The following is a 26,044-nucleotide window of genomic DNA, read 5'->3' on the forward strand; positions in this document are numbered from 1 at the left end:
CATCCCTCAAGAGACAACAGTATTTCTGCTGAATTTCCAGCCCTTAAGATCATTTGTGCTGCTTGTGGTATGCAAACGAGGTTTATGGCACTGGGATATCTTCACAGTGTTGAAAGCAGTGAAAGAACCCCAAGGTATTCTGCACCATTTAGGATCTGCAAGAAAATTAAAATTCTGCTCCTAATTTAAGAGAAATATTAAAAAAATGAAAACCAAACATAATCTGTACTAAGTGTCTACTTCTGGTTGTTATCATTAGCGGGCAAAGATTAGCACCTGTCCACTCTGTTTCCATAAAAGCTCTTTTATGCATCCATGAAGTGCAGAGCAGCTGTGGGTACATCTCTGTCAAAGATTGTGGAGTTTAGTGACTATCTTGGCTGATATACATTTCAAGACCTGATCCAGGGCATTGAAGGAACATGGAAAAGGATGCAGAAGCAGCAGGCAGTTACCTAATACTATCAAGTCTCAATAAAAAATGACAAGCTGAGACATCTTGGCAGGCTTTCTGAATACCTAATAGGACAATGCTTGTGTAAATGGGTCTGGAAGTGAGGTTAAGGGAAAAAAGTCCACAGCAGAAAAAAAACACTTTAGAAGCAGCAAATTATTCGAGTTCAAAGCCCCTTAGATCACATCTGACCATAGGGTGACAGAATTAGTCTCACTGATAGTCTGCGAGACATGAATCACGTCCAGTATTTTATACATAGCAATTCAGCAAAAATGCTCCCACTCGAGCCAGAATACATAAATATTTAACTTTTGCCAAGGCGACCGCGAGAGTATTTGTACCTATGGATTTTCTATGACAGATAAATAAACTCGCACTCCTTCCTTAGAGCTGCAGAAGCGAAAGGGAGCGTTACTCTGGGACACTCTGGAGGGACCGCTTTTTCAACGGGACCAAGTTCTCATATGGGTTTCCTTCAATCACCAGCCCGCGTTGATGGCCAAGGCAGAAGCAAATGCGGGGGCATTCCCATACATGGGGCAGACGTGTCTGTGCACAAGGGATGTAGGCAGTGGCGGGAGAGGCGGTGCGGTGCCCTCCTCCTCCTCCCCGCGGGACCCACCGCTTCGGCCACCCTCAGAGCCCATTTCCCACCCCACCTTGTCTTCTTTTGTCTTCTCAACAGATTTTCCCCAACCCCTCTCCCGCCCGTCCAAAGGGGCGGAAGCGGCACAGCGGGCGCGGGCACCGCAGGGAGCTCGGCGCGGAGAGCAAGCCGGGCCAAGGGAGGGAGGCTCCGCGCCCCCGCTGCCTCGGTGCCCTCCCCTGCCCGGGGGCGGTGGCGAGGGGCTGCCGTCGCATAGACACCGCCCCACCGGGCACCGGGGCAGGTGCTGGAGGAGCAGCACGCCTCGGCTCGGCTCGGCTCAGCCCGGCGCTTCCCCGCGCTGCGCTGCGGGGCGCTCGCCCCGGCCACCTCCGCAGGTGGGCGCCCACCTCAGCAGCTCCCCCTGCCCGCCGCGGCTCTCCCCTGTCCCGGGCGGCGGCGGCAGCGGCAGGAGGGGCCGCGGCCCGCCCCGCCCCGCCGCGCCGTGCCGGTGCCGGGCGGCGCTGCAGAGGGCGGAGCGGGCGGCCGGGGCGGGCCGGCGGGCGCCCGGCGCGGGCTGGTCCCGGCGGGCGGCGCTGCTGCGTTGCTCTGGGAGGCGCCGCGGGGCCGGGCGCGGAGCTGCGGGATCGGGGGTGTGAGCGGCCGGGCAGGGCGCCCCCAGGATGCTGCGGTTCCTGCGCAGGACCTTTGGCCGGCGCTCGATGCAGCGCTACGGGCGCGGAGCCGGGCGAGGTGGGCTCGGCGGCGAGGGGGACGAGCGGGACGGGGGGCTGCGAGGAGCCGCCGCAGCCGTCGTCGGCTCGGGAGGCTTCCCCTCCTCGCCGCACCCCGGAGGGGTCGTGCACGGCGCCGGAGCCCCCGTCCACATCCCGGCGGCCGGCGGCAGCAAGCCGGTGCTGCAGTGCCGCGTCCTTCTCTTGGACGGGACCGAAGTCAACGTGGAGCTGCCGGTGAGTAGCGTGCGCTTGCCTCCCCCGCCTGCAAAACAGCGCCTGCAGCTACCCTCTCCCCTCCTCCGCATCGTCCCCCTCTCCCTGGCGACGGGCACCTGCGAGTGCCCTCCCCCGGCCGCACAACAGGCGCCGTTCTCCGGGAAAGCCTCGCGACTTTCGTCCTCCTCGCCGCCGTCCCCGCCTGCTTGCACCTGCTGCCAGGTGCGCCTCCCTCCATGATCGCCGCCCGCCCCCGTCCTGCCGGCTTCCAGCCGTCTGCGTCCTTCTTCCCTCTCCCCGGAGCGACCGGGGAGGTGGGCACCTGCTCTCCTCTTCCCCCTCCGCAGCCACAAACCAGCCGCCTGCAGCGGTGCCTTCAGCTGCGCCCCTCCCGGGAGGGTTATCCCCGCGGTGCGGGGCGCTACCTATACATGTCCCCGGCTGGTGCGGGGTCACTGCCCGCAGACCCCCCCCGACGGCACCGCCGGCCATGGGGGCACCGCGGCGTGCGGGGGGGGCACACCGGAGTCTCTGCGGGGGAGCAGTGCCTTTGGCCTTGGTGCCCTCCGGCTTGCAGCCCCCTGCCCGCAGCACCTGTGGCGCCGCCGGGAGAACGAGGCGAGGCCGCTTTGCTCTCGCCATGGCGAGGGTCTGCGGTCCGGGGGGGGACTGCTTCCTTCTCCTCCTCTTCCTCCTTAGTTGTTGTTTTCCAGCGCCCCCGCTGCCGGGGCCGGCTGAAGGGTCGGTGCTGCCTCCGCCGGGGCGATGCCCGAGGCGCTGCCCCCGTCCCGTGGCGCCCGGGTGCGGGGCCGGCGTTCCGGGTAACCCCGGGCGGGCAGCCCGGCTCGGCCCCGAACTTTTTCCCCTCCTGCCGCCGTGCAGGAGGAATGAGGAAGGGACGGTGCCGGCCTGCGGGGCTGTGCGCCTGTTGTTTGCGCCTACTTGGTGAGGTTGTAGGTGATCAGCATCCCCAGAGCCCCGTTGTGTGTCCCTTAAGGGCAGCTGTACGATGTGTATAGCTAATTTACAGAGTTTGGGCTCTTTTCGTTCCTCGCAGCTGCTGAATCCTCGACATCCATCCATTTTTGCTGACCTTTTCCCTCCCTCTTGAAGCACAAGTTTTCCCATGAAATAGTAAGGAAGTTTACCATGTTTGAAAAACATTTAATCTTTTTTCCATTGCAACCCAAATACTCCTCAGCCATTAAGCTGGTGTACAAAATCAGGTGGGAGAACTTAATAATGAGTGTAACAACATGGGAAATTGCACACTACTTTAATTTCCAGCAGTATAAAAGAGAGTTTTTTTCAGAGTGTCCTTAGACTCTTGCTAAGTGCCTTTCATTATAACAATCATCTGTATATATTGGCGTCGTTTCACTAAAACATGGAATTTGGCAACCCTATTGTTTCTGCTTAAAAGAAACCGAAGAGATTGAGTAAGACTCTTACATGTGAATACAGAAGTATGTGAACGGAGCCACCTAGAGATACTTGCTGCAGCAGTATCAGGCCTCCCTTGCCTTACAGGCTACATCGCACATTTCCAGATACTTGAAATGCTAATATATTTCCTTTCCTCACATCTCCTTCACAACTAACTGCACTCCCCCTAACATCTCTGCACAAAGCTGTTCTAAAGTACACTTGATGATGGTTATCAGTGTTCTGAGGGTTTACTTATAGTGGTCTATGTCGATAAGCTCAGTAAATATTTTGCTTAAGGTTATACTCTAATTTATTAGAGGTCAGCTTTTGCTGTACAGCCTGTTTAAGACAGTTGGAGGTTTTGTAGTATTAAAAAACGAGGCAATGGCACTCTTAGTCCTTTGAGTGTTGAAAATATATGGAAGTATCTGCTTGGCCCAGTGGAGAAGCTGTGGAGCATTCTTGTTTGAATTGACTTCTAAACAAAGCCTAGATTTGACAGTGTTTTCAGAATGTGAGCTGCACATGTGGTGGTTGTAGTTCATTTGTCCAAAGACAGAGTGAGGAGTTGGCATTTTTTTCACTAAAATCCCTGTACTGGTGGAGAACTATGGAGCATGTAATAGCTGTCAATATTTTGAGGATTAAAAACCTTTCTGTTGAATTACATATCTGTTCCTCATGGTTTTTTCCTTTCTTTCACAGAAAGTAACACCCACACTGAGAGTTAGAAAAACTGAAAGAGGCGTTGCACCATTTATAGAAGTTGATCAGTAAAGTTTCTCTGAGCTTTGAAACTCTAGATTTTATGGGATTAGGGCCTGAAACAGAACACGATTTAATACTCGGAAGATGTGGTACTGGACTGGTTAAGCTGAATGAATTGAGTAGCATCTTTTTCATTAATAAAAAAAAGTGGATGGTGGTTTCTCTTATATCAGTTCAAATTTAATGAAAAGGAGGAAGTGTGGGCTTCATCACCAGCGAGCAGCTTACTCATGAAGTCAAGTATGGAGATGATTGCAAAGGATTTCTGTGCCCTGCTGATTGTGTTTGCAAGCACTTAGATCAGGAGATACTGGCATATGCAAAATGTTCTGGTTTTACTACCTGCTGACTTTGCACCCCTGTTGTCTTTCTTGCTGGTATTAGAACACAATACTCTTATAACTACAACTTTATAGACTATCTTGAGACTTCATTTAGAAGTAATTTAAAGGTTTATTGGATTTCAAAGACTACAGGGTCTATTTGCTTGTGTGGAGGAATGACAGAAAAGACGTGACTGAAAGAAAGCTAACTATATGCGTACAAAAAAGGTTCTTTTTTTTGGTTCATTTATTTTGTGGGGTTTTTTAATATTCAAACAAAACTAAAACTCTTGAACTTTTGTCTATGTTAAATGCATCAGTTTCTGCCACAATGTTTTTTGTACGTGGGGGCTGATGGTGGTGTTGGAAAAACAATCCTACATCAGTAGATTGATAACTGTCTTTGTGGTTAACACCGTAATTTATGCAATAATATCTGTATCAGAAAGTGCACATCTGGTAAGTTTTTTGTCTGTTCATGGTAGTAATAGAAGTAGAGATATACCCTGATCTCCAGGTCCTTCCGTAGCTCGTTCTTCTCTAGGCTGTGTAGCAATATGGAGACTAGAATAACCTTTCTTTATCTGTTTCCACACCCTCTTTCTTCTGGGGCATTTGCACTTTATTCTTTTTACTGCATGTGCTCTGCCCTCAGACTACCCCATCTGCTAGCCTGCCCTTCTACATGCTGTGTCATTTGTAGGTGTTCTCCAGCTTTCACAAACTTGTTTCCTACCCTTCTGCCCCCACACAAATGTCAACATAAAATTGTTCTAAGCACTGCAGATTCTTGTGGATAATGGTTTCTATACTCAGCTTCTTGCATGAAATTTCAAGGATTGCTTAATGATGCTGGCTTTTTTCTTCACTCTTAAGGCAAGAATCATGTACTTTGAAAGTATTCTTTCTAAACAGAATAATGCACTGGATGGCTTTTTAATCCCATGAGCTCCTCAGGGCCCTGTATTGAATGTGAGATGCTATTAAGGTTGGATCTGTTGTATAGGAGTGAGTGGCCCTTGACCAGTTTTGTTGCTGTGGGGTGATTTCCATGGGAAGGGGAACATAAATGATGTCATTACTTCTTCTTGACCTGACACCACATGTCTGCACATCTGATATCTAGTGATGAGAACTGACACAAGGAGAAAAACATTTACATTAGAAATCATCCTTGCTCCCTTGCACAGTTATCGGTGTATTTCTTTTTGCCATTGGGAACCTGTTTATTATCTTTTGTGTTGCCCCCTTACTTGCACTGGACGCCCTTACCTGTTTAGAGTTTGTAACACAGCTGTAGGTAGATGGAAGGCCACTTGCTCACTGTTGTCAAAACAGTCTTGCTTCTGTTTTTCTGAAGGACTCGTGACTTTAATGAAAGAAAAACTGGTTATGGATGATGCTGTGTCCTTACAGAAAGAATGCAAGGAAAGAGCATTGACATTTAGGCAGAGGTGACAGTGCCTACTAGTTAATATGTAGGTGGGGCAGTCTATAGATGGCTCACAGATGAAACTGAAAAGCCAGATTTTACTTAACTGACAGACATGACTGCTGGCATTTCAAAAAACTGTCTCTGATTTTTAATTATGTGCATCTTATGAAAGCTTAAAGGGCGGATATGAAAGATGGCTATTCAGTAGCACTCTCCAGAGTAGCAGGAATTAATGTCCTTTTTGTTAATGCTGATGAAAACAATTCTGTGATAAGTTTTTGGGAGGGCAGGAGGGGAATGAACACGTGTAGGGTGCTCTTGAGTTTCTGTAGTATTAAATGGGATAAAAGAAGGACCAAGTGGTAAGCTTACTCCAGTATGAAAACCCCCATCCAGCAAAGCAGATATAGGATACCTTACATTTTCTGTGACATGAATTCATGGCAGTCAACATCTTGTTTGTCATAAATATTCCTTTCTAAAAATCGCCTTGCTCTAATAAATTCTTGTGCTGCTGTGAACATCATTGCAAAGATCTGTGTGTTTTATTAGAAAGTATGTAATGTTTAATGATTAACTTAATGAACAAGTCAAATATAACTCTTCAAATCTGTGAATTATTTTCAGATGGATAGCTTTTGTATTATTTTTTTGCCTTCCTTTTGGTGTATCTGTTTTAATAATTGTTTCGGCTGCTATGGAAACACTTCAGGATAGGAATAGTAAATGTTCTTCAGTACCATTTTCTAATCTCTAATCTGCTCTGTGTTGTATTCTTGTTGGAGTAACATGAGCATAGCAAAATTTGCTGTCTCGCCTCTATGATTACATCAACATAAATGTCAAATTAACTCTTGAGCAGTCATTTGTATCTTATAATTATTGGTTAGTGTATTTGACTGGATAAATTTATAAATATTGCTAGAGAAGTGCAACTCATTTTTTCTTTCTTTTATATCACATGTGATTTCCAAATGACACTTCATGAATATTAGCTCTAGAGAAATGCACCAATATGAATGTAGACACTTAGATTCAATTCATACTGTGGAGTCTTCTAACTGAGGAGTTACCCCGCTCCTCCCCCAAAGAGGTACATTCTATCAGGAGGGGAATGGGATTTTTAAATAATTTGTTAAAGCTTTTATCACTTATGAAATTGATAATATGCCTTCTTTATCAGAAGTTACCTTTCAACAGCACAGAATTAGAGTACTTGCTGGAAAATGGTAAAAGTCTGTTTGCAACACTGGAAAGGGAAAGTCCTCTTGTGTTCATGAGCTCCTGTGAGCACTGCACCAGTAATCCCCTTCATAAACTGATCAGGCTCCATTGGTAGAAGGCATTGGGTATTTTTGCTTCTTCAGTTCATGTTGCAATGCCTTTTCAGTACCTTATAGCTCTGATTAAATAGCTGTAGCTAGAGCTCAGTGTGTTGTCTGCTGGTAACAGCCTTTAATTATGTTATCCTTGTATGACTTGATGCATTGCTCTGTATACTGAAGGTGTGTGAAAGGCATTCATAGTAGAATCACGTACAGAAAGAGGAACATACACAGCCCCAGAGAGGCAGAAATGAGATGGGGTATGCACATGTGACTGCAGCCATGCTTCAGAAATGCACAATGTTAGGTTCTTGAGAGAGAAGAGGGAATTTTAAGCCCTTGATGTGCTCACCAAACGTCCTCTATAAATCTAAAGCCGATGAAAGACATTGCAATAGTACATAGTAGAAGAGGGAGACAAAAACTGGTGTTTTGTTTTGGTGTATGTTAGATACATTCTGCTGCTATATTCCATTAGTTAATAATGAAAACCAATACAATTTTTCAATGCTATGCAGATAGGATGACAGGAGTACTGTTGCAAAGAGTTGACAACCAGTGAGGGGGAGAAATCCAATGGTGACAGTAGTGGAATGCAAATACAAAAATATGAGCACTGGCACTAATTTTCTGATGGAGAGCTTATATGTTTGGAGAGATGGGGAGAAGATAAGGTTGTTGCATGCATTCTTTCAGAAGCCTTTTTTCAGTAGACTAGAAGACAGCTGTGCTTAGGCGAGTAACCATGTGAAATGCCAGTGTGGCTGGGCCTCTTGTTTATTAGCACAGAAATACATTTCAGTAGCAGATGTTTACTCTGGGCTCAGCTGTGGGATCATGAACTTGGAAAAACTTTGAAGACCACCATGGATTTGAAGGGAGATGGTCAATAAGAAGGAAACTTACAAAACAGGTTGATGATACTGGGAATTTTTAATCAACAGTGTAGTCTAATACATTTGGGTGTTTTTTTCCAGTGATTGTGTTCTAAGACTAGGTTACTGGGTGGCAAACATGTAACTTCAGGTTCTTAGTTGTAGTCCTGAAGAGGAAAAAGAAATCTGGGCATGTGAAAAGTTCGTATGAGGCAGTAAAGAGGAGCGAAGAGACTTTGGAAGTGCAGTTAATACATAAGGTCAAGCAGAGGACTAGTTTTGTTTAGATTGCAGAAGATGGTACAGGAAGAAACAGCCTGTAAAGTTGAAGAAACTAGAAATTATATATGAAGTGTGGGACATATTGTTTATCTGTTTCTTTTCTGAAACAAAAGGAGGACAGCTGTCTCTACTCCTGCTTCTCTGCATATACCTTTTGTCTTCATGTACTTCCTTGTGCTTCTGTTGCAGTACCTCTGTAAATACTTTTCTTTCCTGCAGCTTTCTCTGAGAGGCTGGCTTCATTTAGTGTCTCAAATTCTTCAAGCATAAGTCCATTTTGCAGTTCAGGGCTTCTGTTTTTAAATTCCCAACTGTTTCCATCCACCCTTCTCATTTGCAGTCTCCTCCTTGAGCAATTGTTTGCAGTTTTTCTGTGTGGCTATAATCTGTACTACTAGCATGACATCCTAAGAACTTTCTTCTCAGTAAGAGCAGATTTCTTTAACGTATTTTCCTTTTGGGTTTTCTGTTTTCTTTTACCACACTCTATTTTCTCAATCTGTAAAAGCAGTTTTATTTTCATCCCAGGAGCAGCTAACTACACAAGCTGTGAAACAATTCACTATGGAGGATCTCTTCTAGGAGGCACTTTAAAAAGCACCAGAGGTCTGCTTCCTTCTGGTTTGGCCCTTGAGCATTGTTTTCTGTCCCATTCTCTTTTACTAGTTTGGAAATTTTCTGTGTCTCTGAAGTTGTCAGAAATTTGAAATGCTTTTCAGTCCTGTTCCTTCCCCAGGAAAATTCAGTTTCCCAACTGTGGCCAGGGGTCTGTGGCTGGCTCAGCAGCTCAGTCAGCCTGCTTGAGTAACGTTAGTGCCTTGTCTGTCAGGGTACAAATGGTGCAGGTGAGGATTGCTTGTTATAAACATTCTTAGTAGTAGAGCTGACATTAGGGAACATTGGTAGCTGTAGGTGAAATAGCTTGAAGGTTAAACCTCCACACTTTAAAAATGCATAGCTTCATATGAGACAACAAAAACAGAACTGAAAACTCAAATGATACATTCTCCCTTCTCTCAGCCTCCTTCCCATATGTGTCACTGAGTTTGTCAGCCCTTTGTAAAGTAAATACAAGGATAAGTACAAGTATTTTCTTTTTTTTTTTTTTTGCTAGAAGGATGAACTCAACAGCTGCTGTGTGTACAGTGTTGCTGGGTTAGTATTTTAAATTACTTGAGAAACACATGGAGTTTTTTTAGGTTTTGTTTTCCAATGCAGACTGTGGTAAATATTCCTTTATTCTTTCTGCATTAGAAATAAAAGGGTTGGAGGGTAATGAAGTGTTTAGAGTGACCATCTGCTGTTAATTTGACTTGCTGTTTCCATTTATTTCTGTGCATCAATTTAAATATGTCCTGGACCATTAGCTATATTGTGATGAGATTATTTTGATACATTTGTTGAAGTTCCGGACTCAGACTCCATCTATGAAGCATGAAAAATATTAAGAGTTAATGTAGGTTGGCTGTTTGTTTTTGATCTGTACACATTCAGATTATTTCCCTTCCTTGTTGTTACGGAACCACAGATAGTTTACCCAAACAAATACCAAATGTTGTCTTTTTTTCTTTTGTAGGCATGCTGACAAACACATTGAATGTAGATGTTACTGTATGTCATTACTTTAATAGATGTGGTACAGTTTGTATGATAAATAGACTGGAAATCCTAATAGACAATCCAGTAATGTTTGTGAAATACAATGAGTAACCACACAAATACGTGGGGAATGTTGGTCATTTCTTTTGAAGAACTTGAATTTATATGAACAAAGCAACGTCAAATATAGATCTGGAAAAGGACACTTACAACTTAGGGATTGTGACCTGAAATTAAATTATTGTAGATATTATTTCAAAAGATAACTTATCCAAGGATTAATTATTTTGTGGTTGTTTGAAAATAATACATTTCACAATAGTTCTTTGTAACGCTAGTAATTGATTGTATGTGTTATTTTCATTGATATATATGATATATATATAAACATATATAGAATTGAGAGGATTTTTGTAGTTTAGCAGTCTTGGCTGGGACAACACCTGTTTTTTCTTGGCCTAAACTGAGAGTAAACAAGGATACCACTTCCCATTTTATGTTTAAAATTTCTTATTCTGTATATTTCACTGTGAGGCCTTCTAGATTATATATTAGATAAGAAATTTCAATTGTCACTGTTAAGCTTTAAAATTATCCTAGACTGTAAACAAATTCTCATTTTATTATTTATAGATAACATAGAAAGGCTAACTGCATCTCCTCTTTTTTTGTTGACATTAAGTCCAAACAAAATTGCTTAATGTCCAAAAGGTACCTGCTTTAATCTTGCAAGTGAATATTTTCCAAATTTTCTGAGATAAGCAGACCTATGAAGTTTTTTCTTTTCCCTTGTTTTCATCCAAAATTGGTCAAGGCTGCTTTCTGTCATTTAAATAAATCTCTGTAATACATTGCTAGTATTTCCTGGATCTGTGATAATGATATGATTATAAATGGTGAGCTTACATTTATGTAAAAAGACTAAATCCAAAAACTTTCATTTTTGTAACCAGGTCTGAACACACCAGCACTCTGTACAATCATCGTGTTCCAACAAAGATCACTGTTCAGTAGAGATGCTGATCCTCAGTATGTAGGTTTTATATTCAGGCTACTTACTGAGTAGAAATCCTTTCCGAATAATGAACCTTCCATGAGTGCTTTGCTTTGAGAGATGATGAATGGTGAGTCTGTTATCTCTTTGAATTAACAAATAAGTGAAGAGGAGTGATATTCTTCAAAGCAGATTGTATGGCTGGGAAGGGCAGCACCCTGCAAGTGTGAAGTCCAGTGGGCGGCGTCCACTCTCCTGTCATGGTGTGGTCTTTGGATGCTGATGTATATTGATGTGCACTCAGACATCCTACCGTAGCTCTGAAGAAAAGAGATGGTTTAATAATACAGCAGTATAACTTGGTTGTGCAAAAGACGTCATTTCTTTTCCTCCCTCTTCCTTTGATTTCATGTTACTGGGTTTGATTTAGTTTCTTTCCCTGCTGTTTGACAGTGAAGAGAGGGTGGCAGGATGTTTCTTGTTTTGTGCTGAGGTCCCATTTCCCTGAGCGGGAGCATTTCCAGCCCATTCCGTGACCACTCCTGTGGTCTCGGGTCTGCCCAGAGTCTCATGTGCCAAGGCCACACTGTGAGCTGAGGCTGGCACACCCAGCTGCAAGGTGGCTCTGTGTGTGCCTGGTGTCTGTCTTGCACAATTAATTCTGCCTGCAGCTCTCAGCACCCATTGGAGTTCTGTTCTTGACTTCCAGTTAATTGGAAGATGTTAATTTTGAGGGGTTTTCTTTTTAATGAGGCAACTTGCTTACTAAGACAGCAGAGATCGCTGATTCCTTTTACGAAGGCTAGTGAAGCCATGAGATGTTGACTGTAGCACTTTTCCTTTTCTCCTTTAAGCTGATTGCTTAAGCTGTTATCTGCCTCTATGTCTGCTCTGTCTCCCTTCATACCCTTCCTCTCATACAATGATGTTTCACAGTTAGCTTTTCTCAATGAAATGCTGCAAAACTTATACAAAAATCAAACTCTTGTTATCATGTGTGAAAATAGAGGAGACTTTGTGGCATTAAAACTCAAACTATTTGTTGCAAACAGTAGGCACTCAGAGAGGAAGCTGAGTTTTAGTTCATGAAAGGTATTTAATACATTTTGGGAGGTCAAGCTATGAGGAAATAACCTCAACATCAAGTATTTTATATAGTATCCTTAAATTTAGAATAAGAAACAAGATGAGGTTATTCACCCACCGCCTTCACCTTTTGACTTAAATTCTCTGACTCATCTCCTTTTTTGTGGATATTGCTTACAATTGGATTTTTTCCTGTGTACCATGTTGATGCAGTATCTGTTTTATAAATTTATCCCATAGTAAAAACTTCTGATGTGTCCTTTCAAGCTTTAGAAAATAAATATGTTTACTTAGGGATGGGAAAAATGAGGAAGGAGTTGCAGCATTTGTCTGTACATTAGCCAAAAAAATAGGCTTAAGTTAATAACTACATTTCTCATAAGGGAGTGGGAAGAGAAAAATTGAGTGCTGTGAAACAAAAACAAGTGTGTTTTGTTTGCTACTATTGAAATTTTCCAGCAGATATTTTCACATTAAACACCCAGCATATTTTGCTTTATGATTTGATTGTAAGGTATATTTAAAAAAAAGCATTCATCTGTTTCAGCAAAGATTTTGCTTTAAAAACATTGTTGTGGCCAGGATTTCGTCCCTCTACATGTTCTTGTATTACCTACTGATAGAACCATTTCTTCTTGAAGAATTTCACCCTACTATAACAGAACGAAACAGATCATCTGATATCATTTCCAGTATGATCAGAATCTTGAAAAATTGTCAAACAAAGCAAAAAGATATGGTCTTTCATAAATAGGAAATACTGTTCATCAGAAGGTTGTTTCAGAAAGCAGATTTTTTCCCTGTAAGAGCTGCATTTATATATTACCAGGAGGTGAGAACTTTCTCGGTTGTTTCAGTAAGCTGAGTGCTGGAAGGTTTCTAGGAAGAGCAAATAGTCTGAAGAACCTCTATATGACACCTCTGTGTGAGCTCACTGTGACTTTAAGGAGCTTTTGAAAGTGGGCAAGTTGCAGTGCAAGTGCTCTCTTGAAGGATACCCCTCAAAATCCATGTTGTTTCTTTTGCATTCAGGATTTCCAAGGCATCTTAATGTTCAGTGAATGCAAAAGTTACTTCTTAACTTAAAGCAGGTAGAGCTTTTACATAATACCAAAGTCTTCAGGAAGGTGTTCAGAAAGGCTGGATTTTTTTGCAAGCTACAGAACAAACAAATGTTAGGAAGATAAGGAAATGTCTAAAGAATGCAAATTCATCTTTATTGCATATGCACTAGCCTCATTAACAAGATAAGGCTGTCAGGACTAGGGCAGCATTAAATGACTTGTGGGACCTATCAAATACAGATCCCATGAAAAGTCCCAGGCCTGAGGAGCTCTCCCTACAGACAGGACCACTCTGAACAGTGCTGCCTGCTTTCCATGCACAGGATTTGGATCAGACTCCATGTCTCTGTATGTGGGAAGAAAGCTTTTCTCCCAGTTTGCCTTTTGTGAGTCTTAGAAAACTGCACACTTTTTGTACAAGTTTGTTAAATGCTGCAATAGTCTGCCTGCATTGCAGAGCTGATACAGGTGAGATGGAGGAAGTTCTTTTGTTTCTGTAGTGTTGTACATGATGTGAAAGTGCTCACTGAAAACAAATGGCAGATATCTGACTGACCCTGTGCAATCCAACACCAGTTTGTGGTGCTGAAAAAATGTCCCTGAGAGCAAGAAATTAATTCAGTGCAGTTCCAGACGGACAAGATGTGATCACTATCTCTTCTTCTAGGACTGTTGTCTGCTTTCCTTGAAAAGTATCTTGGAGTTCCAGACTTAAGTAATCTCTGCCTCTGCACAGATGATAGTGGAAGCTCTTTGAGAGGTGAACCAGGGAGTGGGAGACTGGGCATAGGGCTGATGTTCTCAGAGGCTCAGGGGTGACATTATTGCTCTCTACAGCTACCTGAAAGAAGGTTGTAGATAGGTGGGGCTTGATCTCTTGTCCCAGGTAGCAGGTGATAGGACAAGAGGAAACAGTCTCTTGTCAGTTTAGATTTGATGTTTGGAAAAATTTCTTCGCTGAAAGGGTAGTCAAGCACTGGAACAGGCTGCCTGGGGAAGTGGTGGAATCACTGTTCCTGGAAGTATTTAAAAAAATTGTAAATGTGATGCTTAGCTATGTGATTTAGGAGTGAACTTTGCAGTGTTAGGTTAGTGTTTGGACTCTATATTGGAGGTATTTTTCTGCCTTAATGACTCTATGGCTCTACAGTCACCAAATGCGTGCTTTGCAGTATACTTCTGTCTTAAACATAGCCAGCAGTGCTAATAAACCACTTGGACTGGTTTTATTGCTAAAAAACAGGTTATAAATGCAGAAGAGGCACCATAGGCAATCCTTCATCAGCTTTGGTTTCAGAGCTAAATGAATTTATGGTGTTAAAGTGGCTTTTGAGATACAAAACCTTGTGAGGCTGCTGGTTCCTGGTGGCAGTAAGGAATGGAATTGATGTTTGAGGTGGCTAGAATTTATGGTGCATGTTTTCTGTTTGTACTTTAGTGCTTGAATATGGAGGAAGATGGTTTTCTTATGTCCTGACTAAATGAATACAAACTTATACATTCTGATAGAATTTCTTGTTTTTACAAGCACCTATTTTTCAAAGGGAATTGTTAGTGAAATATGTGCAGAAAATCACTGATTGTTGTTTACCTGCTTTTATCTCCACCCCACCCCCAGAAAACCTGACAGTTTCATTGCCACTTCAACAGAGCTACTGCATTTGCTAAGAAAATTTTCTTTGGGTTAGTGGCTAGCAAATGTTCCAGCTGTCTCTGTTCCACTTTTTAACATCTTTTGCTAAGTCTGTTAGGATGATGTTATATGGAAGTCAACTGAATATTTTCCCTAGACATCATTTATTCTATCACTCTTTATATTGGAGAGTTAGTCATATGGATGGTTTGTAAATGAACAGGTTCTGAACTGTAGATTTGTTTCAGGTCAGAAAGGGTCATTGTGAACACTTAATTTGTTCCCTTTCCCTCATGAGTCTTTAGAACTTCTTCCAGGAACATGTTTTAAGCCTGTCATTTTTTAGCATCAGCGCTCTCCGTGGACCTCATTAGTTTATCAGCCTTTAAGAGTCTTTAATAAGAAGGAGTTACTTATTCAGGTTGTATGTGGACTTGTCAGCATAATAGTAGGGTTTCTTTATTGTATTTGATATGTTTATGGTCCCTGTTATTCCCTGTTTTGGTACTTGAGCAGGCAGGCAATGAAAAATCAGGGCACTATGGGGAAAATATTTTCCACATGAAGGTATGTGAAATTCACATGCAAGCCACCTCTTAGTCTTGTCTTTGTCCAAGTAGATAAAAACAAAACTCATTTGGAGATTTTTTTCAGGCTCAAAAATAGTCTTCCGTTTTTTTCTGACTTGTTGAATGATATGCAGACATTTGAGCTGAGCACAGCAATGTTGTTACAATGATTTGCTAAATGTTATATGAAATGGCATTGCTTCTTACCTAATGTTCCCTTGTTAAGCATTCATGGCTTGTGTTTACTGTCTTGGCTGTAACATTACAGTGAGAGCTAATGGTCTGTTGTTTTTCTGTTACACCAGAGTTCTTGCAGTGCTGCTGAAATCCCAGGCACTGTCTTTGACCTGGTGTTGGTGAAACTACGTTCTTCACAGTGTGTAACCTCTGATTTCATTGGATTCAGCTACAGCATGTTGATGAAGTTCTGCAAGAGAGGCAAATAACTATGTACAACCAACAGGACCCATCATCTCCTGCTACTGTGCCAATTTCATGAAGTTCAGCAGGAGTGATTTTGTTAGTTCCCTCCTAGGAAAAATTGTCTGGTGACTGTGAACAGAACACTTTACGGTTGCACTGACAGTGCTTCTGGCTGGCTACTTTCCTCCTTTCCTTTCCTCATTAATGCTTTTGTCAGTCTGTCTCATAGTCTGTGTCTTGAGAGTATGGGTGTTCCATGGTCAATACAAGTTCAAAGAGTTCTTGACTTCTCATCCCATCCTGGTGCTGTAGGCAGATACCTGCCCTTTCAACTGTTTCTGGCGCTGTGCTGAAAGCCAGGTCAGGAGTCAGATCCAGGGATATTTCATTGTAAAAAAAAAAAAAAAGGGCATTTGCAGCAATCAGTGTCAGAAATTTGTTTAAGGTATGGCATAACTAAGGGGCCAAGCAGTAGGGAAAAATCTGACAGTGGTCACAGAAGTTCTTCAGGATGGAAGTGCTTCAACAGCGTGTGTTGCTGAGTTGGGCCTTGAGGGTATAAATAATCACTTTAGGAATGGTTTGATTCATGTACTTTTTGCTCTCATAGCTTGTTCTTGTGAGAGTTTCCAGTGTGCCCACCAAAGTAAGACAGATTAGTATGAAGTGGGGAAGAAATAGCTGCTCAGTTACTGCGGCTGTGTTGTTCAGTGACAGAAATCATGGCAAATAGCTCAGGCTAGATCTGCAGCAGTTCATCTGCTTCAAAGTCATAGAACTTGCAGAAATGTATGGAAGGCTTCTTACTGCTACAATCAAAGAAAAATGTGGTTTTATGGAGGAAAAAGTTAGACTTGTTTTATGAGAGAATTTTCTTGGATCATGATGAGGGTATGAATTATGCTGCTATTACTTACTTTATTGCTGTCTGGACCCAGCCGCTTCTATTTATTATTTTTAGAATCTAACAGGGAACCAGAGTTGTTAAGAATAACAAAGCTGATACTGAATTTAGACATACTGGGAATTTTAGAGAAGGTCACCTTTTTCTGTGTTCCACCTGTGGAGTTTGAAATAGGACCAGGGCCGAAAAGGTGCTCTTAGTGTTGATACTTGTTGTGGATATCCTGTGATGGAGTACTTGTACACTATCTGTCCCTTTAGGGCTGGCTGCAAGTGATGGGAAAGACAGCTGTGCTGTTCAGAGAAAATGAAGCTGCGTTGAGCAGAGCATGGATTCCTAACCTGTCAGGGATCCATAAAATTAAAGTGGTCTGAGCTTAATTGTAAATCTGTATTTGTAGATATTCCAGAAATGGGTCTGGCTGCTAGTACAGATTCAGTAATTCTTGATTGTGAATAAAATGTCAATTAAAATTTTTTATCTTTCCATTTCTAATACCTCAATTATTTTTAGTTTAGTCTCTCACTTGGAAAGTAAGCTGTGGATGAATTTGACTTCATGTTACATCTTCCAAATTAAACTTATAAGGTTTAACTATTAAGCTACCACCATTTATGTAAAGGAGCTTTCTTTAGGAGCATGATCTAAATCAATGCTTTGTAAGAAGCAGGTGGAAGATTATTTGTCTGTAAACCACAAATGGATGGTTCTGAATCACACTGAAAATGTTCCAATGGAAAATATGCTTTTAGCTGCAAACACACAAGTTACATTAGGAAGATAGGTTTTAACTAGAATGACAACTATTTTAAACATTTGAATAAACATGCCTTTTTTCTTTCTTTTTCCCCGCCTTTTTTTAGGGGAAAACCACAGAAATAAAGTTTTGCTTCAGGATTTGCTTTCTTATGACTAACTAGCTGTGTTCTTTTGATGGCTTATGGGATAAATCCAGTTTTCAAAATGTTTAAGGAAACAGAGTTCCCAGGCCATCTGGTGATTGTGTGTATGCATGCCTGCATCCAGTTACAGTCAGGGATTTTGTGCTGCAGCTTCAGGGTGAGGGAGATCAACTTGTTCCTGGTCTGGGAAACTTAAAGGGTGAATGCCTTCTGACCAGAGGTGAGAAGTACTGTTTTTAGTGTTTGTGAGTGAAGGTTTCCAGTTTAGTATTTGATTCTTTTATTATTATTTATTTGTTTTAAGGTTGCAGACATTTGCTCTCCTCTTGTGATACTCCCAAAGCATCTTTGGAGGTGTTACACTGTGTGGGTAGTAAGGTGACAATGTCTGTAATCCCCATCTGGACAGAAGACTTGAGGCTTTGATAAACTGCTGCAAAAAGATTACCAGAGATTGCCTAAGACATTTTTGCCTTTGGGTGTCTTACTCTGTGACTAAAGTGACAGAAGGGTGTGTATGCACCTGTATCTCAGCCTGTCTGCCAAATAACCAGTTTAAAGCATGAGATACTGCGCTGCAGTGACTGAGGTAGAAGTGTATGTGTGGTGTTTTGAGAAAATGGTGATTTCCAGCAGTCATGGGAGCGTGTGCTTTGCAGGGTTCTGATCTATTCAACAGCTGCAGCAATGTCAGGCTTCTTAGTATGATTCTGGATTGCTCTTTTTGCATCCACAATGTTCCTCTATAGGAATTTTTGTGTGGAAAGCCCCTCTAAACTACTACAATTGTAATTCAAGAATAAATTTTGAGTTTTCTACTGGCCAAAATGGGATCTGAAATACTTTCTGCAAGAGAAATTGGATTGTTGAAGTCTGGAAACTTAAGACATACTTTGTAGATGCAAAGCACCTTGACTTCGTGGGATTGAGGAAATCAGTTTAGCTGTAGTGCCTTTTTATCTGGACTTTGTTCTAGAAGCAGAATTTCACCTTACACAAATACTGGACGTTGACTAAAGGTATCGCAGGGTTACAGTACAAAGTTCCTTTTGCTTTGACATTCTTTATTGAATTGAGGTGACTGTCTTGTGATAATGTTTCAGGGTGGAAGGTAGGAGCTTTCCGTGTGAAACACCCAGTAAGACTAAATTAGAAACATCTTTTTGAATTAAACTGGCTGTGAAGAACTTGGGTAAGAAGAGTGAAAAAACATAGACAAAGCTGATGATTTGCTAAAATACAAATCTGTCTGTGCTACAGCTAACCTAGACAGTTTATAAGTATTCTAATTATGTATGAGTGACTTGTTACACACTTGAAATCACAGAAAAACAAACATTTGTCATGAACTTTTAAAGTCGTTGGTGAAAATCTGTTCTGAAGTTCCCTCAGCCCAAGGGCTTTAGATTAACAGGGTGGAGGACAATGGTTAGGGAAGCAATTCCAAATTTCTGAAGTTAAGCCTTCTGATTTCTTTGAGAGTTTTGTTAAATATTTCTGTTGACTTAGAGAGCGAGAAAAAAAACAATTTGCAGTTTAAAAAATCTGTCAGAATACTGTGGAACTTTGAACATATTGTCTGTTAGACTCCTTTTCTTACATAATTTTATGACTTGTCTAAACACACAAATTACTAGTTCGCTGTCATTGTAAAATAAATCAAAATAGGTCAAGTTTAAATGCAATACTCTTATCTTGTGCATCATCTAAAATGCTGAAATGTAATTTCTTTGCAGTTTTGCCAGTGACAATGAAATAGGTGTGTGATTACAAATTGGCAGACTTCTATTAAATCTGTTTCACTCAACGGCTAGATGCATGTTGTGCATTTCAAATAAGCAAGTATCACGAGGGCTGTCTCACTTGTGAGAGATGGCAAATCACTCCACTATGCTATTTGTGTGGCTTACATATTTTTGTGTATGTGCATGTGTATAAGCTTGTATATGGTTTGTAATAATCGTGTTTAAGGGTAGGGAACTGACATATCTCAAATCTCAATACATTTCTTTTTGTTGAGTTCTGTTGGCCATAAGGGTTGCTAAAACCTTGTAGCTGAGATCCTTTCCTCCTGGTAAGAAAAGGGCAAAATCTCTCTACCTGTGACTGACACTGCTTTAAAGTTTCTGCATTTAAATGTGAAACTGTTGCCTTTAGTCGAGGGTTCTTGGTGCCAAGTGTAAAAGCTTTGTGATACTTCCTGCATTGCGTGAGTAACTACAGAGTAGGTACAGTAAAGTTAGTGTTGCTTCCAGTATTTCAAGTCACTATCTTTACATGCTTTCTGAAGGATAATCTTGGTCTGAAAAGTGCCGTTCCTGCAGTGCTGTGAAGTCAAATGTTGGTGATTGAGTCTTGTGGTAAGGAATCTGAGGAGAGGAAGAACCTCTTCCTTTTTTCATATTCCTTCTCTCCTCTCTCTAAGCTGATCATCCTTCAAATTCAACCTGGTACCCTGTTCAAACTAGACTGACTTTCCCTCCTGCCTTTTTCCCATTCTTCCCCCCTTCCATCTCTTTTTTCCATTCTTCCCCCCTTCCCTCTCTTTTTTCCATTCTTCCCCCCTTCCCTCTCTTTTTTCCATTCTTCCCCCCTTCCCTCTCTTTTTTCCATTCTTCCCCCCTTCCCTCTCTTTTTTCCATTCTTCCCCCTTCCCTCTCTTTTTTCCATTCTTCCCCCCTTCCCTCTCTTTTTTCCATTCTTCCCCCCTTCCCTCTCTTTTTTCCATTCTTCCCCCCTTCCCTCTCTTTTTTCCATTCTTCCCCCCTTCCCTCTCTTTTTTCCATTCTTCCCCCCTTCCCTCTCTTTTTTCCATTCTTCCCCCCTTCCCTCTCTTTTTTCCATTCTTCCCCCCTTCCCTCTCTTTTTTCCATTCTTCCCCCCTTCCCTCTCTTTTTTCCATTCTTCCCCCCTTCCCTCTCTTTTTTCCATTCTTCCCCCCTTCCCTCTCTTTTTTCCATTCTTCCCCCCTTCCCTCTCTTTTCCCCATTCTTCCCTCCTTCAAATTGCAATCAGGATTTCAGCTGTCATTTGTGCTGTACATTTGCTTTCAGCATGACATGTAACCTGAATTGTTAATGGCTGTATATGTAGGTAACAGATTGAACAGAACTTGAAGACTGTTCTCAAAAGAAGTTCAAATCAAGTCCTTTCTCAAATTTACCATTTAAATAGGGCTGCTTTTCATGCTGGTCCACCAGTTTTTAGGTGGTTTCCTCACTGGTAACGATGGGGGAAGGGTACCACCCATTTTTTAATTTTCTTAGTTGTCATCTCTAGTTTGCTTTTTTCCCCATATGTTCCTGATCAGTATTTAAAAGGCAGGGGTGGTAGACTATTTTGATATGTAAACCTCTAAGAATCTGCCCAGCTTTCTCCAAATTTCATGCTGCTGATATAGAAGTAATCTGTTTTACTGTGATAATCCTTGCCCATCAAATTGCACTGTGTCAGCCAATATAGTGAAGACTGGGTGTTAATGTGACTGGTGCTGTAGATGAATCTTTGTCGTAGCATGCCTTTAACAGAAATAACCTGTATTCTGCAGTGATTTTCCTTCTCAAACCATTTCTCTGCAGTTTGTGTTTCATTCTCTGAATCTGAAATGCTCTCTATGCTGGTGTGCCAAGCTCGGAGCGTGTTGTTTTGCAGCCTAGTGGACAGCATGTAGACTTGTGTAAGTACTGTAGGGTGTGAGTTAGTCAGGTCAGATAGCTATCTTCTCCCATCTCCAAAAGCATGCTCCTCTCCTGATATTTTGTCTTGAACTTCATCCTTTGTTAGAAATGTTTTCAAGGCTAGAACTTGGTTTTGTGCTATGAAGTGTGGCTTCTGTACTTGACAAAAGTGTGTTAAAGAAGTCTTTGCCACTCATATCTTAGCCTTATCTAGAATTTTGTTTTTGAGGAATCTGTTTCCTTCACAAAGTAAACTAGTGAAGGAAATCTCATTTCTTTGGAAGCCATGCCTGATGGCTGTCATCTCTAAAAGTGTCCTCTTAAGAACAGAGGCAGGAGAATGATGATGCCAGCCCCAGACTGCTAATGTAATTTTAGACAATAAGTGAAGTAGTACTATTATATTTGTTTTGATTAGGTAAGGAGAAATGTTGTAAACTGGCTTCTGTGGAGACTTGACAAATGAAGTATTTCTCAGACAGCCAAGTAGTAGAGACCTTTATGATGCTCTGAAGTTTGATACTTCAGTGTGCAGTTTGTTTAACCTGGTGGAAAAGATTTGACAAGTTTTTCTGCTTAGGCACAATAGGACCATGTCTTGTAGCTTAGCAAAAAAATAACAGTCAAAAGATGGGTTAAACTGGTTTTCATAACCTTAGTGATATTTGGATTTAGTTAAATGGAATGTTAAGCATTAACACATGAAAAGATTAATGGCAAAATACTGAAATTAGAAATGGGAGAGCTTATAGCAATCCATTCGAAGTGCATTTTTCTAAACAATGATGGACTCGTATATTTCTGTGTTAGAGGCAGAAATTGCATTAACTATTGCAAGCCTGTGTAATTTATCATGGTTTGTTTATAATAGGAAGAAGGAATGTAACAAGCCATGCAATTCAGCATAGTCATTCTTTTTGACTTGAATTTGCATGCTCACACAGCAGTTTTGACAAAAGCAAAGTGTCTTCAAATTGTTGCACACTTAGGAAAAAAAACATGCCTGAGATTGTTGAGTGTGGGTTTTCCCCACTCTTAAGGATTTGAAAGTGTTTTCTAACTTGAATAGAAATAGGTGCAAATGTAAGATGATGTGAGGTTTGTTTGGGTTTCTTTAATAAATAAGTACTTGGTAAATTTGAATAAAATCTACTGCATTCCTCGGTGATCTTATGAGCATAGAATGCAGTAACTTGGTGGTTTTGCTTTAATAATGCTACAGTGCACCTGTTCAAGAAAACGTCATTATGTATGCTTTGTGACTATCTAATGATCTCTGTTTTGAGCTACCATGACTCACTTGGGAATGGGCTGTGGTGACAAACGAAATTCATGACACTTAACAGTTTCTGAGGTTTGCATTCTTTTCCTGAAGCTGTTGTGCTCTTCACATGAATGTTTGTGATGATTGTTTCCTGACTTCCTATCTTAATTGTATGTTGGTTCACTCTGTACTTGCTTTGGGCAAAGGAAACTAGTACAGCTCTGAGACCCAAAGATCTACAAAGTGATAAAAACTTATAAATAAGTAGATAAATAAACTGACGCTAGTACTTGGCACAGTGTTGGGAAACTGCCATATTGATATAAAAGCAAATGTGAAGTTGGGAAGATAAATAATGAGTTTATTGAGGAAAAAAATCGCTTGCCTTTATTCTTCCAGTGTAGTGGATTTACTTGTTTACTTTGAGGGAAGAAGTAGAGGAAGAAAGAAGAGGTCTGTGGGTAAAGTCAGGCTTGCATTTGTGAGAGAAAAAGATTCTTTGATAGAATAGGAAAAAACTTATCTGTTATTATGATAATCATCTTCTATAGTCAAGTAGTAGTCAAATGATTTCTGTTTATTACAGAGTTTCTATTACAGAGATCCAAGTGATCTCTTACTATAAATTATATTGAACTGCATGAAGTCTTGTTCCTAGTAATAAATGTTTTACAAGCACTTTGTACAATTTAAAAGTCCAGCAAAGTACATATTATGATATTATTTTGTTGAAAGGTTGAGATGACTATACCATCTTTCCTCTAAAGTTAAGAATTCTGGCAGGCCAAAATAAGCAAGGAAGTGGTATTTAGTAGGGTGCGATGTCTGAATAAAATCCTTACTTGAAAAATACGGTTCTCCTGGAGTGATTTGGAAGAGTAGAGGCAGCTTATCCAGAAAAGACCAATCATTAAATGCTGTTGTTTACATTGCCCATTTAGCATGAGTGCCAATTTTCAGATAAAGGAAGTTGATGGGAGCAGATTCAGGTCAACAGAGTTCATATTATTCCTGATGTTTAAGGGATTATGTTCTTTTAATTCATGTTATTAGAAGCCTTTTGCCAGAAAAATGCATCAAAGATGGAACAAATCAACAACACGAACTCTAATATTCAATTGCTAAAACATGATTGTCTGCAATATTTATGTGTTGAGTCCCTGTCTACTCTGCACAGGTCTTCCACAATAATTAACATGTATATTTTGTTACATAGTAATTTATACATCAGTCATCTAAAGGGCTTCATTAAACCTGAAAAAGGCCAGGCTTGAGGAAGCCATGTGTATGTGTGGTTGCTGGAGTGATTTGTCATTTGAATTGAGAATGAAGCCCCTATTGAAAGCAAATGAACTAGGAAAGAACTGATCCAGCTGTATTGTAAATGAGGCTTAGAAATGAGTATAAGGCCAGTGTTTATTCATACTGAAAAATGTAAGATAGCTGCTTGTGACACTGGGAGGATGTTTAACTGTTGCATAATCATTTTAGTTTCTTTACAGATGTGAGGTACAGAGGTGGGAGCCTAGGGGCAGGGAGGGAAAAAGTTACTTAAGGAAAAGTTGTAGTGTGTGCCCTTAATTAAGGGATTTAAGCAAGCTGATCTGGTGACATAGTATCAGTCTTGATATTAAGTGTGAACTGTGGTAGTACTCATTTAAATAGGGGCGTGTGGTGAAAGTATGTCACTGTTCATGTCAGCGAATTGTAGTAATTTGTAGCTGGGTATTTTTGCATGCATTGATCTGTTTTCTCATGATGTACACTTTGGACATAGTGAGACTGTATTCTTTTGTCCAGTAACATCGTTTTTATAGCCTGTATACTCTTGCATTTCCCTTCTTGAAACATGTTTCGGGTCCTATTTCATTCTAGTTTGTGGTCCTAGAGAGCCATTTGACTCTATAACACCGTACTTGTACCTTGGCAAGGCACAGCTTCATTTTTTTGGACAGAGCCAGAGTGAGATGTGTATTTCTGAGCTTACTGTAGTGCCAACAAGCTGGGACCTGCTTATTCCAGTCAGTGCTCCACCCTTGTCAGGAGACAAGCAGGCAATGCAAACAGTAAAATCTCAACAGGCCTTTCACCTGCCCAGAACAAAGGCTGATCTAGTAGACACTCTTGGCAGATGATATGCAACCAGCTATGATGAATTGGTCTTTCATAGTTCAGATTTGGTGTAGATCTGTTTTTCTATACGGAAAACATCATGCTTTCTCCTTTAAAGCAGGTGTCAAGCTTCAGACTGCCTGTTTTGTCTCTGTCTTCTCTATGCTTACTTCTTTTTAAGTATGGTTGGCAGGGTGGGGATTTGCAAAGTAGAGTCAGTGCAAATCTAGCAGTCAACAGCACTTAGATACCCCTCAGATTTTTTGAGGGGCATGTAAATTTTAAAAATTGTTTTTCCAAAAGAACAGACCAAGACTAGTCCACCATGCAACAGGAACTTTTTGCAAGATCGAGTTACTGATAAAAGTAGGTGTTTTTCACCTGAGCTCATCCCTTACGTCTCGTTATTAAATAATTTGTGGTGGTGTGTTTTATGTTAACCCCAGTTCCTCTATCTTCAGCAGTTTGTGTTTCCAGTATTACAGCCTATATTGTAAGCCGTTTCTGAACTCTGATAATGTACTGTCTTCAGATGCCCCTTCTTGAAGCTTACTCCCTGAAACCAACTCAGTCTGGAGAGCTTGGTCAGCCCAGCTCTGTGTGCTTTTGTTAACTTGGGCTAAGGAGTTGCTGTGATCCTTCTACCTTGTTTTCCTACTCCAATTGCTTGATATGTTGGGATTTTTTCAGTTAAACCAGGATGTTAATTGTACTCATTCTTCCCCAAGTCACTTTTATTCCTGGGAGATCTCTAGGTCCTATGCTTTCTTTTGGTAGGAAAAAGCATGAGTAAAATGAGAACTTTGTTCCCGGTTTGTCCAAGGAGGCTGCTAGCTAACAGAGGGGCTTTTCCACTTCATAAAGAAGTCCTGACAGCTTCTGTCTGCATGAAAAAGTAAATGTGTATTGAATGTCTGCAGGGCTGTTGCTTCCTCCTGAGTGTTCTTTTGTTCTCATTTAGTTGGTTAAAGGTAGCTAGGACTCAGATTGGCAGACTTTGATATTTACTATTTGTTGCCCCAGGTGGGATAAGAGTAGGCAAAATGTGAGGGAACAGACCTTACATGGCCTGTGTTTGTTTGGACTCTGTGCAAGTCTTATTTGACTTGCGTTCCTCTTCAGCGCCCATTTCTTCAGCATGGTTGATGCTGAGGTGAAACATTAGCAAGGGAAGTGGGACAGTGGAGCCTAAGCTGACTTTATAGAGAAACTACACACATCTGGGGTGATGGAGAAGTTCTAGTGTCTATGCTCTGCGCAGGTGAGCAGTCTCCATGGACAGTGCCAGTTGGATACACTCTGAAAAATTTGAAGCCTGGGAGATCTGGAATCCACAGAGATGTGTTTTCTATGTAGACACCAAGTTACTGAATCATAGAATCATT

At 41.4% G+C, this 26,044-nt stretch overlaps 1 protein-coding gene across 2 annotated transcripts in view; it reads left to right on the forward strand.

Moving 5' to 3' along the window:
• Window positions 1–1,576: 1,576 nt before the first annotated feature.
• Window positions 1,577–26,044, forward strand: part of EPB41L4B (erythrocyte membrane protein band 4.1 like 4B) — a 167,805-nt gene continuing 143,337 nt past the window's right edge. Inside the window, exon 1 of one of the 2 annotated variants that reach the window (XM_071553589.1) lies at window positions 1,577–2,014. In XM_071553589.1, the coding sequence (XP_071409690.1) occupies window positions 1,727–2,014 (288 nt within the window). In that variant the 5' untranslated portion in view covers window positions 1,577–1,726. The remainder of the gene's footprint in view (window positions 2,015–26,044) is intronic. The other variant, XM_071553588.1, reaches the window with a different exon arrangement.

The sequence above is a fragment of the Pithys albifrons genome, chromosome 4 (assembly GCF_047495875.1).
Source record: "Pithys albifrons albifrons isolate INPA30051 chromosome 4, PitAlb_v1, whole genome shotgun sequence".
NCBI lineage: Eukaryota > Metazoa > Chordata > Aves > Passeriformes > Thamnophilidae > Pithys > Pithys albifrons.